Source organism: Trichomycterus rosablanca, chromosome 11, assembly GCF_030014385.1.
Source record: "Trichomycterus rosablanca isolate fTriRos1 chromosome 11, fTriRos1.hap1, whole genome shotgun sequence".
Classification (NCBI taxonomy): Eukaryota; Metazoa; Chordata; class Actinopteri; order Siluriformes; family Trichomycteridae; genus Trichomycterus; species Trichomycterus rosablanca.
Genome location: NC_085998.1, coordinates 9,861,970 through 9,882,282, shown reverse-complemented (window position 1 = coordinate 9,882,282; position 20,313 = coordinate 9,861,970). Strand labels below are relative to the sequence as shown.

General features: G+C 40.0%; 1 protein-coding gene across 2 annotated transcripts in view; it reads right to left on the bottom strand.

The window, feature by feature from the left end:
• Positions 1 to 1,831: 1,831 nt before the first annotated feature.
• Positions 1,832 to 20,313, bottom strand: part of b3gat1a (beta-1,3-glucuronyltransferase 1 (glucuronosyltransferase P) a) — a 110,936-nt gene continuing 92,454 nt past the window's right edge. Inside the window, exons 5-9 of one of the 2 annotated variants that reach the window (XM_063004431.1) lie at positions 18,539 to 18,610; positions 17,933 to 18,447; positions 8,402 to 8,698; positions 5,375 to 5,478; positions 1,832 to 2,379 (exon numbers count right to left, since the gene is read on the bottom strand). In XM_063004431.1, coding sequence (XP_062860501.1) covers positions 5,392 to 5,478; positions 8,402 to 8,698; positions 17,933 to 18,447; positions 18,539 to 18,610 — 971 coding nt within the window. In that variant the 3' untranslated portion in view covers positions 1,832 to 2,379; positions 5,375 to 5,391. The remainder of the gene's footprint in view (positions 2,380 to 5,374; positions 5,479 to 8,401; positions 8,699 to 17,932; positions 18,448 to 18,538; positions 18,611 to 20,313) is intronic. The other variant, XM_063004432.1, reaches the window with a different exon arrangement.

The following is a 20,313-nucleotide window of genomic DNA, read 5'->3' as shown; positions in this document are numbered from 1 at the left end:
TAACATCTCCCGCCGTGGTTAAATTCTCTGACAAGCCCAAACTTGCAAATAAAAACACTTGTGTAAGTTTATACAAATTAAAAATTAATAATAATTAATTTACGTTTGTAAATAACTCGTAACTAGTTCATTTCTCTGCACCATCCGCCATGTTTTTTATTTTTCTGTGAGAAAAGTTGTGCCGCACTGAATACTGGGATTGGCTCCACCGCTAAGGCAGCATCGGATGCTCACTCAATCTTGAGTCAAAATAGCGTTGAACTTTTAAGATACCTTAGTAGTGAGCATATTAAGGCATCTAGGATTTCGAACAGCCACCTTCTCGGGAACGCGAATAGGATGACGTAAAATGCTGTCTATGTAGAGAGCTCACTAGGTTTTCGAACACACCTCCTGTCCACATTATTCCTCGGCCAGCAGAGGTCGTAACTGCATCAGTTATGAGGTCCCAGCTCCGGCTTACCCACCCTGTATGAACAACCAACCAATCGTTGTTCATATAGCCGCCCAGCCAAGTCAGATGGCAGAGCTGAGTTTCGAACCGATGAGTTGAAAATGGCAGCTCTGGTGTGCTAGTCTGTTTTACCGCTGCCCTAACTGAGCGGCTTAAAAACCAGTACAGGTAAACCTGATTGATTTGTGTGTTTTAGATTCTGCTATTTCAAGAATTCTGCAGTGCACCAGTTTGACTTGCTACCTCCAAAACTATGCAGCTTTAGATTTTGTTGTTGTTGTTGTTGTTATTTCTGGGCAAAATGCATGCTTCAATCATCCGGTCACAGTAAAACCCAGTTCATTTAAATTTAAGGACGTGAAATACCTTACAAGTGTTTGTAAACATTTGCCTTTACCTGTCCATGTGACTTATGTGAATATCTGTTTAAATATACAAATTCTAAAATGAATTTGACTATTACATTTGAATAACTGTGTCCCTCCCTGCCTAAAATGTCCACATGATTTTTTTTTACAACCATAATGTTTCCTTTTAGCTATAATCCAGTGAGTACGTAACAGTGCAGAATGGTGAGAAGAGAACATTTAGTGCATGTACACTATATGGCCAGAAGTATTTAGACACCTGACCGTGAGCTTAACGGACATCTTTATTCCAAAATCATGAGCATTAATATGGAGCTACAAAATCTTGAAGAGTGTCTGTTGGAATTTGTGTGCACTTAGTCCAACAGACAGTTGTGAGGTCTGGCACTGATGTTGAACAAGAAGGCCAGGATCACAATCAGTGTACCAATTTAAGCAAAGATGTTCAGTGGTGTTGAGGTCAGTGCTCTGTGCAGGTCACTGGAGTTCCTCTACACCAGAGGTCCCCAACCACCGGGCCGTGGCCGGGCCACATAGAAAGAATAAATAATTAGAAATCACTATACGAGACTTAACATTTTTAATACTCTTGGGATGTTAGTGTCTCTAATCACAACTAGGTGTGAGCAGCGTCTAACTGCAGCGAAAAAAGCTCAAAATTCCCAGTTTTCCACCGAATTTCCATTCTATAGTACTTCTATTTTAAATTCTCCCGCCCCCGCTGGTCCGCCAAAATATATCTTAAATGAGGTGCAAAAAAGTTGGGAAGCGCTGCTCTACACCATATTTGTCATGGGTGACAGTCAGGCTGGCACAGAAAAGACCTTCCCCAGACTGTTGCCACAAAGTTAAAACCTGATTTAATACACCTCTAAGCAATGAGTGAACTTAATAATTAGGACAGGTGTCCACATACTTTTGGCCATTCAGTGTCTTTTAGTCAAAACAACAATATATAAAATAAGTGTAGAATTCAGCAGTTCTGATCTAGCAACCGACCAAATAACATTAAATGAAAATCAGACATTATGTATTAAGTAAAAAAGAAGACATTCCCTTCTATGGATGAGAGCATCTCTGAAGTGTTCATCAAGTGAAATGATTCATTTAAAGTTCTACCAGATTTAGACGTCAATGGATACTTCTGTCCATCCTCCAGCCGTTACTCCAGTCCGCTTTTACTTGACTTTCTTTATTTTCCTTTCACTTAATAAACTCCTGACACCACTGCATGCTGGGAAGAGTCGGTAACCATCACCTCAATGTGTATTTAATTTCTGTTTTTGTTCTGTGCTCTTTCCTGTAAGCAGATGATTGAGGATCTCACAGATGTTCCACTGTTTCAGTCCCTTTCAGTCTTTTGAGACAATCATCTGCTTCTGATGTCTTTTGTTACAAAATAGTGAGAAATATTGCCTTGTTTATTCAAGCTGTGCTTTAAAAGGTACAATTTTAGTACAGTGTGTTTAGCTTTAGTTTACAGGAACGAGACGTCTGAATGTTGCGTTCTGCAGTGCTACGTCCTTGTTCCTGTAGGATCTTGATGTAGACAAGTGCCTGCAACACAAAAAACCAGAATAGAATGTCTTTATTTGTCATGTATACATACAGTATATATGTGTAAAGTACAACGAAATTCTTTCTTCGCATATCCCGGCTTGTTTGGAAGACCGCAGAATCTGCCATTGTACGGCACCCCTGGAACAGAGAGGGTTAAGGGCCTTGCTCAAGGGCCCAACAGTGGTTTCATGGCAGAGCTGGGATTCAAACTCTGAACCCTTCAGTTGATAGCCTAAAGCTCTACCCACTAGGCTACCACTGTCCCATACATAAACATAAGACATACAGAACAACACAAAAGAACACATTCAAATTCAGGGCTAGTGAAGTTTGAACAGCTGCATGTATTCTATGTGAGTTAGCATTAGCCTATTTGATATCTCCAGACGACATGCTAGCATTTAAAATTGTTTACAATAACAGAACTTACAGTTACAATTAACTTTCAGATTAAAAGTCGAAAGCTTTAAACTTAAAGCTATACTATTATACATTAGTTACTTAATGCAGGTATTTAATAGCAGTTTATGCTGGGCTTGTAATCTGATCTGTTACACTTGCTTATTTTTTATTGATTTGACTGATTGATTAGGTTGATATTTTGTGCCACTTTGTTAGTGTTTTCGCATGAATATCTCTTGTTTTTGAAACAAAGCCATGTCAGCTAGTACAACAGTTAATCTTTATTTGTTACAGTAATTTATATATTATATTTTATGGTAATTTATATGGAAATTAGTGTTTTTAATGGTAATTAATTGGTGTTTCTGATTTAGTTTGCTTTGGTTTTATTATTTATAATTGTATTATTTGTTAACTTTTTATGGGTGGTATGCAGTATCTGGTTGCTACAGTAGCTCACACCTTTGTTACAGTAGGTAGCCATTCTGTTAGCTTTCTATTAGCTTTGAGACGTACAATAGTGAACAAAAATTCGAACAGCAAAAATAAATAAGACTTTATGGATCACCTTTATGGAAATTAATTAATTATTATTTATTTTTTATGCATTTTCTCTCTTTTTCTCCCGTTTTTTAGCACGTTCAATTTTTACCCAATTGCGTTACGCTTCCTCTGTACTGGTGCTGACCCCCGCCCCGATTGTGGAGAGCGAACTGACACACGCCCCCTCCGATACGTGAGCAGTAGCTGACTGCATCTTTTCACCTGCACGAGGCGAGTTCATATGCAGACCAGCCCTGTGCAAGGAGAGCCACACCCTGATCAGCATTATTCCTCTACTCTATGCAGACGCCATCAATCAGCCAGCAAAGGTTGTAATTGCATCAGTTATGAGATCCCTATCCGGCTCCCTCCTGGATGAACAACAGCCAAACGTTGTTCATATATCCGCTCAGCCCAGCCAAATGGCAGAGCTGAGATTCGATAAAATGTATTCGAAATCCCAGCTCTGGTGTGCTAGCGTATTTTACCGCTGTGCCACCTGAGCGGCTTAACTAATTATTTTAAATATTTATTCTAATTATTATATAATAATTATAATGATATTAAAAATAAATAATAAATAATAATGTAAATAAATAAATAACAAAAAATAATCCTCCAGATTTGTTATTATTTTGACAAAGAAGCCTGCTGAGAAATTAAGATAAGGACTACAGAAAAGTCACTTACAGGAAACAGAAACTGAACTGTATGGAAATTAGCACTAGACTGCAGATTTATTACAAACATTGAAATAAGGCTAAATATGCAGAATCTGGTTGGTGAGTATTTTAGAGCTTTGAAATTTACATTATAGCCATAGTGCAATGTGGTTGCCATGTTTCCATCGTGAAATGTTCTTGTGAATCTGCATTAAAAGTTTAGTGTTATTTTGTTTGTCAACTGGCTTTGACTGTAGCATTTGCGCAATAAAACAGTCACTAGAAAGTACAAACAATTACACCATGATGACCTGCAGATGATGCAGTAGAACTTCATTTAGAAAAATCTATCATTTAAATGATTGGATTTACACAGAGAGAGTTTAGTGTTATTTTGTTTGTCAACTGGCTTTGACTGTAGCATTTGCGCAATAAAACAGTCACTAGAAAGTACAATTACACCATGATGACCTGCAGATGATGCAGTAGAACTTCATTTAGAAAAATCTATCATTTAAATGATTGGATTTACACAGAGAGAGGATGCAGCTTAAGTTGCAGCACAATGCAGCTTAAGTTCCTGCATTAATTTAAACTGTTTATTTGGAGTTAAACAAATCTTTAGGCTTAAGCAACTTCGCTTAATCACTCAGGGATTGTGCATAAATCGTGAGTGCATGTGTGCAGGATTACAACCCAGCCAAGGTATTTAACACCCAGGCATTTTTTTTGTCTAAATGAAACACAGCGTTTTGGTTTTGCAGCTCATTATGTTCTCACGTTTTATCCATGGGTGGCGTGACAGCTTCTTGTGTTCTCACCAGCCTGTGACACAAAACTTGTTCTAATTTTATTCAGATTTTGTACCTGATTCATTTGATATTTCGTTTGCTTTTGGGAACAACTCTGGTTGGATATTTGAGCGTCATTCTTGTTTGTTTGTTTGTTTATTAGGATTTTAACTTCATGTTTTACACTTTGGTTACATTCATGACAGGAACGGTAGTTACTCATTACACAAGATTCATCAGTTCACAAAGTTATATCGAATACAGTCATGGACAATTTAGTGTCTCCAATTCATCTCACATAAAAACATAATTATAGTTTCGAGTCTAAAGTAACACATCAATGTTAGGAATTAAGGTAATATGGCGACCAACTAAGGTGCAATATCACATTTCCAAACCCAGCACTTCAAAGTGTGTGTATCTATTGCTTTTAAGATCTGTTTCTGTTACAGTAAACCGATGGTAGTAAACACAATAAAAAACATGTTTAATCTGAAGAAGTGAAGCTCTAAAAAGTCTAAAACATTTACCATTCACATCTATTCTAATAGTAAAAACAGAGTAGGATCAGGTGTGTTTGTGTTCCTTATTTACCAGTGTTGAAGAGAAGATTAGATCTCCACATTTGGATCTGTAAAGCCTTTCTTGCCTTCATTCACCAGGACAGGTTTCTCCGTCCTTGTGTGCCACACAAGAATCTGCCAGTATATAAAAAACAGAAAGTATCAAAGTGTGTGTGTCATATTGCAGGTAGATATGATATACAAAACAATAGATAAATATATATTCTTTAAGTGATTGCTGAGCCCCGGGGGAAAGAAAACTGCCTGACTAGCTACAGATTCATTAGTGTTTTTATTTATTACTATGTTTTTACATTTGGAAACAATTGCTCTTATTGTGGTTTGGTGAAGTCCTAAATCTTTAATCTTGGAATTGGTCTACTGCTAATTATCCACAGCTGCACCTCGTCTGAGGTGATATGCCCATGGCATTTAAGGGAGAAGCTGTGGGTCATTCAGCAGAGGCTATTTTGTGATTAATGGTTTTGTGGATAGTCATAAGTAGTTTGGTTATCATGTAATCCTGTTCATGATTCTTGTTTAGCATTTTGCTTCATGTGTGTAGTTATAATTCTGATTTAGTAATACTGTCGTCTTATGTTGTCTAGTTCATGTTTCATGTGTTTAGCATTTAGCTTAGTAGTTAGCATAGGTTGTGTGTTATTGTGTCTTGTCTTTTGTTGTTATTATTAAACATAGTGTGAAGCATATCTGCGTGTGTGTATGCCCATTTGTCACAGTAACCCTGTTTAATCTAATATTTAACTCTGGAATTTTCTTTAGATTGTGGCATGATGTTCCCGTAGAAACTTTAAACTGACTGCTTGACTGCTTGACATTTTAAAGTGTGAGATGAGTGAAGTTTTCAAAAAACCAAGTAGGTGCTGGATCATTTTGCCAGGCGCTTATATGGTCAATGATTGGCTCATCCGAAGAATGGGATTGCCAGAGGGGATTCCTCATAACTGCTGCAATTATGACCTCTACTGGCTGTTCAATGGTGCTTGCACAAGGACGGGGGATAACGGAGATCAGTGTGCGATACGGATCTCCATATCAACCCGACTCCTGCAGGTAATAAGAAGCAGTCGGCTACCTCACATGTATCAGAGGGGGTGTGTGATAGTCACGGCTCTCCTCGGTCTGGAGTAAGGGTCTGCAGCATTAGCGGAAGCAAAATGTGATATGGGAATTGGATATGACCAGACTGAGAATAATTGGGGGGAAACTGCATTAAAAAGTGCCAGAATGAATGAAATCATTCATTGTAACAAATGCAACAGCAGAACATGACATTGGGACAGACTTTTTTCACACCACTCTTTATTCAGGAGAATAAAACACTGTAATTAAATCTACCTGCAGTTTTTCACATGCTTGATCTTTATTACACGATGATTCAGTCTGTGATATAGGAATAATCATGTATACACGCACCTTTGTGTCTGCTAATAAGTTGTGAGATATGCACCAGCACGCTTCCTGTGAAACATTTGTTTTTTTACTGCAGAGGTTTATGAAGCTGCTCGACTGGAGATGCTTCTTCATACAGATTATTTATAAAGGTTTGTGTTTCTTCCCCCGGCTTGTACCCACGTTTTCGGAACAACACTGCAACCCTTTCCTGCTCCTGCTCCTGGTCTGTGATGAATAATGTATATGTGGATATGAGCTGACTTTTCTGGTGAGAAAACTGCTGCATTTGGATTTTAAATAAAGAGATATTAGAATAGAAGAACGCCTTTATTTGTCATATATACAGATACATGTGTACAGTACAACACAATTCTTTTTCTGCATATCCCAGCTCATTTGAAAGCTGGGTTCTGAGTGCAGGGTCAGCAGTGCAGGGTCAGCCATTGTACGACACCCCTGGAGCAGAGACAGTGGCCCAACAGTGGCTGCATGGCAAAGCTAAGATTAGAACTCTTAACCTTTAGACTGATAGTCTAAAGCTCTACCCACTAGGCTACAACCGTCCTAGACCTACTAAATATAAGCATCATATATCTTAAACTGTAGCATTAATGCCAAGCAGTAACCATGTTTATATATCTATATATTATATATCTATATGTATACACCAACCAGGCATAACATTATGACCACTGACAGGTGACGTGAATAACACTGATTATCTCTTCATCACGGCACCTGTTAGTGGGTGGGATATGTTAGGCAGCAAGTGAACATTTTATCCTCAAAGTTAATGTGTTAGAAGCTGAAAAAATGATGGATTTGAGTGAGTTTGACAAGGGCCAAATTGTGATGCCAGACGACTGGGTCAGAGCATCTCCAAAACTGCAGCTCTTGTGTGGTGTTCCCGGTCTGCAGTGGTCATTTTCTATCAAAAGTGGTCCAAGGAGGGCATAGTAGTAAACCAGTGACAGGGTCATGGGCGGCTAAGGCTCATTGATGCACGTGGGGAGCAAAGGCTGGTCCGTGTGGTCCGATCCAACAGACGAGCTACTGTAGCTCAAATTGCTGAAGAAGTTAATGCTGGTTCTGATAGAAAGGTGTCAGAATACACAGTGCATCACAGTTTGTTGCGTATGGGGCTGCATAGCCGCAGACCAGTCAGTTAGAAAGGTGGTCATAATGTTATGCCTAATCTGTATATATTATATATAACCACAACAGATTCACACCACACTCATAAAGTCATTTGTACAATTACAAACAAAAAGATTATGCCCAAGAAATTAAGGACACCTCTTCTAATTATTAAGTTTTATTTCATACGGGTGTATGAAATTAATTATGTATAATAAATAATATTACAAACACTCGACTGGCGCAGAGGTCTAGCCCACTTATCGGCTTTCTCAGTCTACTCAGACATTAAGTCTGAGATAGGGACCTAAAGCCTTGCAATGAATAGATATCCTGTCTAAGGTAATCCTGACCTGGGCCCAGTGTATACTGGTAAAACCAGATCCACTGTGACCCTGACCAGAAAAATGCCCTCCAAATGTACTCCTGTAATTAGGTTGAGATACTGTATTAAGCAATATACACTTGTTTACAAACACATACACACACTGTCTTTGTTTCTTACCTTAGTGCAATTAGCAGCTTTCGGTTCAAGGTCATTGAGCGTGACGAGTTCACGGAGTAGGCTGCTCTCCTGGTAGCCCCCCTTCACCCCCCGCAGTTTAAAGTAAGCTTGTGGCTTGAACAGGATAAGCCGTAGGTTGATGGCGAAACCCGCCATGTCGATAGCGAAAGGTCGATGGGGGTCAAACACCGTTTTCCATCCGTACACTTTGCCGGCGGCGTTGACCTTCGGAGACTCGTAGCGCAGACCTCCGACGAACGCTACGGGCCAGACGGACACCTTCCTGGTGGAGCGCATCTACAGAAAGAGAGGAATGTTTAAATGTGGGTGCTAAACTAGACATTTTTAGTGTTTATGACCTAGAAAGTGCAGAGGATGTTAAACGCTTCAGGGCTTTTTACATTTCTGCAGACCGTACCAGCTGACAGGCCAAATTCGTCTCTACTGAACTGACTGTCCTATTTATTTAGTTTATTTATTATTATTTTTTTTAGCTGCATCTCATTAGAAGTTCAGTTCTGATAAAAGTCTATAAATCCTAAATTAATTGTAAAACCTTTTAACCTTTTTTTTTAACATTGATTCTTTTAACATCAACCAAAACACTTTAACTCTTTAAATCCCTTAATGGTTCTGGAACTCTTTAAAACCTCATTATCTTTAAAATTCTGAGTGGTCCAAAACTACGAAAACAAAATGCTCTAAAAAGAAAACTCTTTTGGTCTATTTATTTATTTATTTTATTTTTTTCTATTTATTTCTGCATTTTCTCCCATTTTTCTCCAGCTTCTTCCACTGCTGGGGGATATTTCCTGCTCAAGCCTCCTCCGACCCGTGCGCAGTCCTTAGCGGACCCTTTTTTTCCCACCCATGCACTCTGCACAGGCTATATCTGCTAATCAGGGTCTTTGCACAGCATTAGAAGACCTCACCCACATAGTCCGGCCATCCCGCCCTAGCAGACATGGTAGCCAATTAGGGTGCTGCACTGTGGTGCAGGCACTGCGAGTTATGCCCGCGAGATGGCGCCCAGCTGACCGGTGGCGACGGCGAGTTTCAAACCGAGGCGTTCAGAATCTCGGAATATCCCGCTGCACCACCTGGGCGCTTGCTCTTTAATTAATTTCCTTAAAATTTCAGTTGTTCTTTTAACCTTAAGAGGTTGTAATACTTCTTTTTCAATACAGCCTCTTAGAACTCCTTTAAAATCTCAACAAGTTCCAACAGTCCATAAAATCAGTAAAGATTCTGGATGTTTTTAAACCTTGAAATGTTCTAGGACAAAAATTTAAATGCTCATTGGAACTTAACATGTTTTTAAGTCTTTTAAACCTTAGAAACCTTATTGGTGTTATTAACAAAACTTCCAATACCCTAAAAATTTGACTCTTCTGGTCTTTATTTAATTGGCTTACAATTTTGTCTTTATTTAATTGGCTTACCCTAAAGCCTCCTGGAACTCCTGGAAAAGTCCATAAAATCTAAAAATTCTAAAGGTTTTTTTTTACCTTAAAATGTTTTAGCAAAAATTCAAATGCTCATTGGAATTTTTAAAAACCTTAACATGTTTCTGAAGTCTTTCAAACCAGTGGTCCCCAACCACCGGGCCGCGGACCTGTACCGGTCTGTGGGCTATTTATTACCAGGCCGCACAGAAAGAATAAATAATAATAGATAGCTAGAAAAGCAGTTTGCACTGACTCTATTTCGGGTATTATTGTCTTATTGTCACCCCTAGGTGGGAGCAGCGTGTCGTTGCAGTAAAAAAAGCTCGTTTTACATTGTCCCCGCCGGTCCGTGAAATTATATATATTATATATGAAACGGGTCCGTGGTGCAAAAAAGGTTGGGAAACACTGTTTTTAACCTTAAAAGGTGGTGCAACAGGATATTCCGCTAGCACACCAGCACCGAGATTCTGAATCCCTCTGTTTGAAACTCGGCGTTGCCATCTAGGCGCCATCTAGTGGGCATAATATGCAGTACCTGCAGCAGACATGTTTCTGCTAGGGCGGGATGGCCGGACTATGTGGGTGTGTAAGGACCCTGATTAGCAGATAGAGGCACCTGTGCAGAGTGCATAAGTGAAAAAGGGTTTCGCTAACGGCTGTGTGCTGGTCAGAGGAGGCTCACCTTGACTGCAATCAGTAGTGGAACAGATTGACTAGGCTGAATTGGGAGAAAATGCATAAATAAAATAGAACAAAAAGGCTCCAAAACTTCCAAAACCCTAAACATAAAATTTCTCATATATTTTTAAAACCTCTATGTAAATGCTTCTGAGCTTTGCTGAACCTCAAGATGTTTTCTAACATATTTTCTTCCTGAAAGGCTGAACTCCATAAACATCTAAACAGTTTCAGAGCTTAATTAAAATCTCAATCTATTCTAGAGCTCGTTTATACCTTAAAGTGTTCTGGGACAAAAATTCAAACGCTCTTTTAAACCTTAAGCGGTTATGGAACCCTATTTCTTCCAAAAAGTTCCAGAACAGTTTAAAACACAAACATCACTTTATAAACTCCATGGTGTCTTTAAGGTTTCTAAAACTCTTTATAACATCAAAGTGTTTTGGAAGTTTAAAAGGTGACAGAACATTTGGAAATCTCTTTGAGGTCCTGAAGCACTTTAACACTTCCAGGTTCCAGAACTCTTCACTGCAGAGGTTCTGAACCACTTAAAAAGCTCTAAAGGTTTTAAAACATCTGTGGAATTAAATCCTTTCAGAACTCTTTTCTCTGCAGGATCCTCCTGCCAGGCTCCGTGTTCTCTACTTTTAAATAAGACAAACAGAACGTACACACAGAGAGGTGAGATCAGATATGAGTGGGTGTGATGATGAAATCAGAATGAGTTAGAGAGCTGTACTCTTTATTCTTTCACCGATGGCAGTGTTTCTCCATGCAGGGTTTCTGTTTGCTACCCAACAGGAGTAGTGCACATCATGAAAGGAATGTAGATAATGAATGGTAAAAAAGGGCACTGAGGGCAATGCCATGTTTTGGTACTCGCAGTCAGGAGTGCATAAAAAGCTTTTCTGAAAAAAATAAAAAAGATAAGCAGCTGCCGTGCACTCAGATACTTCACTTCACTATTATTACTATGGTAATAATCAAAAAGAAGCTTGTGCTTGTAACAGAAATATAGGTGGGGTTGTTCCATCCAGTCCAACATTAATATATTTACATTTTCAGCATTTAGCAGACGCCTTTATCCAACGTGACTTACAGTACTGTGACAGTATACAATCTGAGCAATTGAGGGTTAAGGGCCCAACCTGGCAGTGGTGGGGCTTGAATCAGTGACATTTTAATTACTAGTCCAGTACCTTAACTGCTAGGCTACAACTGCCCATTTATCTGTAGTTCTGTTCACCACAGTTCCAAGTTTCCTTAATTTGAAGATAATGGCTCTCGCTGTAGTTCGGTGGAGTTTTAGAGCCTAAACTTAGCCATGTAACTCTTTCAAAAGTGATATATTTAAACATTTTTACTTAGCTTTTTTTGCTCCAGGTTGTTGTGGACTGTTTGTTTAGACAAATTTTTGTATTTATGCATTTTCTCTTTTTCTCCCGACTTTTTAGCGCATCCAATTGCCCGATCGCGTCACGCTTCCTCTCCACTAATGCCGACTTCCGCTCTGATTTGAGGAGAACGAAACTAACCCATGCCCCCTCCGACACGTGGGCAGCAGCCGTATGCATTTTGTCACCCACACTAGAGTGCATATATGCGAATCGGCCTTGTGTACGGAGAGACACACCCTGGTCCACACTCTTTCCCCACCTCTGTGCAGGTGCCATCAATCAGCCAGCAGATGTCGTAGTGCATCAGTTACAAGGAGTCCCTATCCGGCTTAATACCCCACCCCTATATGAACAACAGGGCAATCGTTGTTCATGTGGCCGCTCAGCCCAGACAGATGGCAGAGCTGAGATTCGATACAATGTATTCGAGATCCCGGCTCTGGTGTGCTAGTGTGTGTTCTACCGCTGCGCCACCTGAGCGGCTCTTTAGAAACTTTAAGGTGCTTGACTTTGGTGGTAGGAATCACGATGAGTGAGATTTATAACTAGTTAATTAAGTAACTAAAGTAGCTGTTACTTTCTGCGGGAGTGAAACGTGTGTAAGTACGCTATACACAATGAATTGCTTTTTATTCTATTTTCAAAACACCAAATGAGCCAAAAGCTACAATCACAATACAGAGACTATTATATAATCATCAAACCATTTAGTGCCAACTCTGTCCTGAGTTAATCTGGATGAAACCACTGCATCAGGATTTAATATTCCCTTATATGGATCAAATAATTGGTCAAACTCACTTTGTATTGATTTGCACTAATACCTTCTAGGCCTGGATTGTTCTCTTGGTGTTTTATACCCATGCACCTCTCTACTGATACACTAACAGTTAAGTAGTCTTTGTCACTAAAGGTCCTGTCATCATGTCTTAAAAATCTTCTCACCATAATCTAAGTAACATCTGGACCAGATCAGCCATAACATTAAAACCACCTCCTTGTTTCTACACTCACTGTCCATTTTATCAGCTCCACTTACCATATAGAAGCACTTTGTAGTTCTACAATTACCGACTGTAGTCCATCTGTTTCTCTGCATACTTTTTTAACCTGCTTTCACCCTGTTCTTCAATGGTAAGGACCCCCACAGAGTAGGTATTATTTAGGTGGTGGATCATTCTCAGCACTGCAGTGACACTGACATGGTGGTGGTGTGTTAGTGTGTGTTGTGCTGGTATGAGTGGATCAGACACAGCAGCGCTGCTGGAGTTTTTAAATACCGTGTCCACTCACTGTCCACTCTATTAGACACGCCTAATACACTAACAGTAGGTCCACCTTGTAGATGTAAAGTCAGAGACGATCGCTCATCTATTGCTGCTGTTTGAGCTGGTCATCTTCTAGACCTTCATTAGTGGTCACACGACGCTGCCCACGGGGCGCTCCTGGCTGGATATATTTTTGGTTGGTAGACTTTTCTCAGTCCAGCAGTGACAGTGAGGTGTTTAAAAACTCCATCATTGTTGTCCATGTGTCTGATCCACTCATACCAGCACAACACACACTAACACACCACCACCATGTCAGTGTCACTGCAGTGCTGAGAATGATCCACCACCCAAATAATACTTACTCTGTAGTGGTCCGGGGAGAGTCCTGACCATTGAAGAACAGGGTGAAAGCGGGTTAAAAAAGTATGTAGAGAAACAGATGGACAACAGTCAGTAATTGTAGAACTACAAAGCGCTCCTATATGGTAAGTAGAGCTGATAAAATGGACAGTGTAGAAACAAGGAGGTGGTTTTAATGTTATGGCTGATCGGTGTATAATTACTTGTGATTCCATACAAGTGCCCAGTTTACCATGCAGCGGGTACTTTTCCAGTCTGAGCTGTTCTTGCTTTCTGCTCAGTTTGAGAGCTGAGAGAGAATAAGTTTTTGTAATTTGTCTGAAGAGACACATGAATAATTTTGTGAAGTCCCAAGACATGCAGCCAGGCCAACTGGAACCTCAACTGCCCTTATTGTGTGTGTGTGTGTGTGTGTGTGTGTGTGTAAGTGTATGTTTTGTCTACTTCATGTCACCAGTGGTCTCTCTGCCTCCTGTCACTGCAGATTGACAGCTTTTATTAAAAATAAATGACCTCAGACCACCTATCCCTGTTGCATTACTGCTGCGGTGAATGCTTGGATGTCCATATTCTTTTGGGCATATGTTGTTCTTTTATTATGGATTCATACCAATAAATAAAATATAATATAGCTGGTATTACTCTTGAGATGGACTGGTTCTCATATCCAGAGTGTATTCTCACTTTGAGCACAGTGTTTCTAGACTTCAAACCCACAGCAACCTGGATCAAGTTTATTGCTTGCTGACTATAAATGGGTAAATAAAGTAATTATGGATTTTAACAACAATTTATTGCTACACAGTAAAAGTGCTATTTTAATAATGAGCATGGGGTGTGATGCAGCTAGTAGAGAAGGTGTTGCACAGAAACATGGGGCCTAAAAACCTGGGTTGATCCTTGCCCTTTCTCTGAAATGCATCTGTAGCCTAGTAGTTAAGGTACTGGACTAGTACTGGACTAGTAATGCTGGTTCAAGCCCCATCTCTACCTCTGTTGGGCCCGAAAATGTTAATGTTAAATGTGATAGCTTTAAATAGCCTCTGTGTGTCAGAAAGTAAGTGAACGGGTGAATGTTTTGCCTTGCTAAGGATTGGCAACCTATTCAGAGGGTATTGTTGTGCCGTACCCACCACAACATTGACCAAAATGATGTGGTCAATACGATAAATCCATGAGTAAATGAATGATAAGAAGCAGTAATTTTTACACAGTTATATCAAAGGACTTTGTTGCAGGAATCTTTGACCAAACAGGTGTTCATCTTTATATATGTAAATATTAGTACGAGGGTTCTTCAAAAACTCTTGAGCGAAACGTTTCGTCACTCATCCAAGTGACTTCTTCAGTTTGAGCCAGTGGTGAATACCCCAATCTTATATGCAGTTGATTTGCATAACGACCGATCACCACCGATTACATGACAATGAAACTGGCGATCAGGTCCATATGCAAATCACAATGACCATTAATTACAATGGCCATGGTTCACCCTGACTCTGCGGTTTACAGTCACCTGCAAGCCAGCGGCCACTCATTTAATAATAACAATGTGCGGATCCTTGACAAGAAGGAACGCTGGTTTGAACGGGGAGTCAAAGAGGCCATCTTTGTGAAGAGGGAATGACCATCCCTGAGAGTATATCTCTCACCATCTTACAACGCCGTGATAGGAGCTATACCCCAATCATATGTGAAAGGCACACAAGGCCATTGTAATTAATGGTCATTGTGAATTTCATATGAACCTGATCACCGGTTTCATTGGTATGCAATGAACGGTGATCGATCGTTATACAAATCAACTGCATATAAGGTTGGGGTATTCACCACCAGCTCAAACTGAAGAAGTCACTTGGATGAGTGACGAAACGTTTCTCTACAAACTTGTGTCCAGATGAACTGGTTCAACTTTGTGGGTTCTTCAAAAAGTTTCCGCACTTTTAAACTCCATTTATTAAGAATTTCAAAAACAAATTACATCACTTTTCTACATGGTCACCTTCTGATGCATTTTTTCCAGTGTCGTACCAACTTTTTAATGCCATCAGCAAGCAATGTTTTTGGTTGAGCGCATAGCCACTGATGCACCGCTGCTTTCACATCAACATCACATGAAAATCTTCTTCCTCTTAAAGCTTCTTTGAGTGTCCAAAAAGGTGGCGCTAGATCCGAACTATAAGCTTTCACCCTCACCATTTCCGACCAAAATTTAAAAGTGCAGAAACTTTTTGAAGATCCCTCATGATAATATTATGCATCTGTCAGTACTTGCTGTTGTTCCTAGCATCCACACAGGATCACGTAGCTCCTGTCTCTTATTAGCTACAGGCCTTCAGCAGTATATAAAATGATAAATAGGCATTTAATGCCAGAAGATAAACTAGGCCACAGTCTTCAAAGCTCTTAATGATCTGTAAGTGAGACGAGCCGAGACTCAAAAAGGCATCGAGTGTTTCTGAAGTGATGCTAGCTGTCTGGCTCAGAGCGGTATAGTTGATCCCAATACAAAGGTAATGACAGTGGCATCAATACTGCACTACAAGCCATTCTGTGTAGCTCTGTCTACAAACAATACAAAATCCTTCATCTGTAGATCATCTAGAATCTGCTCAGGTAGAGAACTTTTATCTTTTAAGGTCTTATTCCTCGACAATAAAGTGCTATTTAATCTAAGACTTTTTGAAATATTAAGATGGTTCCAAATGTCCACAAAACTACAGAACTGGGACATTCAGTAAAATTTATTGTTTCAACTTAGGAAACAATCACTTTCTCTGAAAAATTGAGTTAAATTTCCTGACCACTGAGGAGCATCATATTATTATAGCATCATACAATTATTACTGACAAATCTATAAAAGAGTATAGATATTGAAAATGCAGCCGATAATATATCTGGTTTGTTTTTACTAAAACATTTGCCTCCCAAAACCCGGTGTAAATCAATGCAACTGTTTTGTTAGAAGTGGTTGCCAAGTCTTCTCCAATTCTGTTGTTTTCTAAATTAATTTAATTGAATGTAACAGTGAGAGCAGATTATTTTTTCTCACATTACTATGTTTAACTTAAATTAGTAGCCATAAAATATGGGCTTCTCTGAAATTTCATCTTTATCCAATTTTTAATATTGCATGTTTTGGATTAACACATGAATCTTAGTAAACTGATTTACTCGGTCATAAATATTTCACTTTATGACAATATCTGTAATAATAACAAACTATTTAAAACTCACTTTCTTAACCGCTTATCCACTCAGGGTCGTGGGGGGGTGCTGAAGCCTATCCCAGTTTTTCAATGGGCACAAGGCACACAGTAACACCTTGGACATGGCGCCAGTCCATTTCAGGGCAGTCTCACATACACACACAGACATACACACATCCATTCACCTATAGGGCAATTCAGTGTCTCCAATTAACCTGACCGCATGTTTTTGGACTGTGGGAGGAAACCAGAGCTACCGGAGGAAACCCACACAGACATGGGGAGAACATGCAAACTCCACACATAAAGGACCCTGACGGTCCCGCCTGGGGATCGAACCCAGGACCTTCTTGCTGTGAGGTGACAGTGCTACCCACCGAGCCACCGTGCTATTTAGAACGAGGTCCCCTGAACTCAAAATCTTTGAAACCCTTAAACTCAATGTTTACCTTAAACTCAGCGTGTTTATTTAATTTCAAATTAACAATGAACAGTCGCTTTGTTCAGCGCTTGGCTTGAGTGGCGCAGTAGGATGTCATCAAAGTGCGCATATGAGACGAATCTGCATTTGTGTGGAATAACTATCAAGTTCACTCTGAAAGCTCAACAAGTATCTGTGTTTAGCTTGATTTTTCTCCTGTTTCACTTTTAAACTTGTGTTACAGCTCGGGGTGCTGAGAAAGAATCAGCTTTTTTTGAGAGAGAGTCAAAAATGCTTATTTAAAAAAAAAAAAAGAAGCTTAACGTGACTTAATGTATTAAAAGAATGACATAGAAACACCAAAACCTTCTTCACTAATTCAATTCCTCGCTTGTTTCAGTACAATAAGTCACGTTAAGCTTAACACAAACATCTGAGCCTCTACAAAGGGTGTGAAATTGTATTTGGAAATGAAAGACTTTAAGACTTTAAAGACTTTTTTTGTCAGGACGTTTCTATTGTAGCCCTGTATTTAAAAAATTGTATCAGAAGCTGCCAACAAGCAGTTTTCATAATAATTTAAAATAATAAAAAAAAACAACAACTTTGCATCGCTTCATCAAGATTAGCGCAGATTAATTATATTTTAGCCACAAAAAATGGCTAGAAGGAAGCAGACAGAAGCTGAAATTTTAAAAAACGACTTGTCAAAAATCTAATCATAGGTTGTAATTTCCACGTACCTCTTCAAACAGCTCCAGGCTGTAAGTGTTATCATCATCTGCAAAGTAGACAATGCCTGGCTGAGTGCTGTTGGGGCTAAAGGTCTCCCTGAGCCACCGTAGAGCCAGGTTCCTCTGCATGGTTCCTCGTGGGATCCTGGGGTCTCGCGTGTCGCCCCGCAGCTTATAGTTGCGTGGAGTCTCTACGTTCAGGTGCGTGTAGTTGAGACCCGTCTCCCTCAGCAGGCGTGTGACCAGCGGCGTCCTCCTCTGCGAGTCTTCCACCAGGATCCAGTGAAGGTTGGGAACGTGCAAGAACGTGTTAGCAAGGCGAGTGAGCTCAGCTTTCTGCACTGGCCGGCTGTAGGTGGGAGTAATGACGTGGATGGTGGGAAGAGAGTCGGACCATGGCGGCGGCCGCGTGTAGACATACTCGGTGCGCACCACCTCCACTATGTCCTTATCAGAGGAGCAGAACTCTTTAGAGTCGCTGGCCTGGTTTACTGAATCGCGTCTGCTGTCACCTGTTCCATCATCTACGAGGAGCAGAGAAAGAGAAATCAGGCATTAGCACGCCCCAGTGCTGTTCTGTATTTGTTTGACATGCCAAGAGCCCAAGAGGAGTACCTGACAGGCGGTGGCGCTGGACCATTAGCCTCTCTGGTATGATAAAGATCTCTTTAACTAGATGGTGACAAGCTAGAAAGGGCGAGAGTAGGGACTGTCAGAGGGTAACACCCTCTACTAGTGTACTTTCAGTGACAGTAAAGCATCTCTACACACTTATCCACATTTTAAATAGCTGGATCTAGAATTATTTATGCATATAAAATGTAGAAGACATTATTTTATTTTCTCTTTTTTTCTCATGCCACCACAACACTTGCATTTGTTACCACTACCCTGGCTACCTGTACTGTGCTATGCTTATATAAAATGGAAACCAGCCACAAATACAAAAAATCTTTCCCTGTATATTTGAATTAGTGTGGGTCACAAGATCAAGTCATTTGAAGGGTTGTTCTAAGTCTACAGTTGAACCCAAGTGGCATTAGATGGCGAGCGACTCGTGACAGAAGCTGCAGGTGTAACCAAGCACTTGAGTAGATATCAAACGATGAACCCAAATGCAGGGCTGAAAAGCCACACAAAGAAAAAGAAATAAAAACTGTAATAAAATAATAAACTAAATAATAAACCTCAAAAAAAAAAAAAACATAAAGACCACAATTCAAAGAATGAGAAAAGAAAAGATGGGCACTCAGGTGGCGCAAAACATGCCAGCAAACCAGAACTGACATCTCAAACTCCTCGGTTTGAATCTCAGCCATGCCACCTGGTAGATGTTCAGTCAGCTACTGCATATGTATCGTATGTTAGTCACGGCTCTCCTCAGTCAGAGTAGGGTTCAACATCAGTAGAGAGAAAGCATAATGCAATTGGGTATCAGATATGACTAGACTGGGGGGAAATGCAAATAAAAAAAAGGCCGTATTACACAGGTGAGAACATTATAATCTATGCAACATAATCACTAGGCAACACAAACACATGAAAAAAAGAAACAAAAAAGTGATTGGGTGCCAGCTACTCAATCCACCGATGAGCCACAATCCAAAAGCCAAAACAGGGGAACTCAACAACAAATTTGAGACACTTTTACGCCACCCATGGAAACCTAAACAAAACAGTATGATTTGATGAGGTGCGGGGAATGCTTTAAAATTCAAAAAGAACTACACTTCCAGTCCTCCTGCACCTCCTCTCCTACCAGACTAAGCAGCTAACTAAGCAGGTGGGGACGTTACAATATACTTTAAATGTAGAGCAATTCCGCAGGACTGCAGACTAGCACATGTCATTAAGCTCTCCTGTTCACAAGCCAACAGCGCATTCCTACAACAAGCCGTACGGGTCTTATAGAGGAACACACTAGAATAAACTACTCCTTCACTTCTTCTGCAGACACCTCAACCTGTTGCAGCATCTGGGTAAATACCCATTCAGCCTTTCTTTCATCTGACATGTACAACTGTGTTCGCAGAGTGCCCAACCAAGACACTGGTACCGCTGAGACCCAGGTTAGAGAGGTGGGCTTGTATAATACCAAGCACCACCTAAGTGCCTAGCAGGTGTATTCTAAATATTTACTATATCAATATACTTTAATTTAAATTAAATCATGATTAACTCGTTTAAGACCTGTAACAGAAAAGAACTGAAGCTAAGTGGAGCTGATCTGAACCAGGCTTGTTGAGCTGATTACTGCTGAAGCACATAAAAGAAAAGAAAAACTGAGCCTTCACACCTAATCTGGATGTAAGTGGTGTTAAACCAGCAGTGCTATTGTCTGATATGATTAATACATGCCACACTGTACAACATGGTGCCAGTTGGGCTAA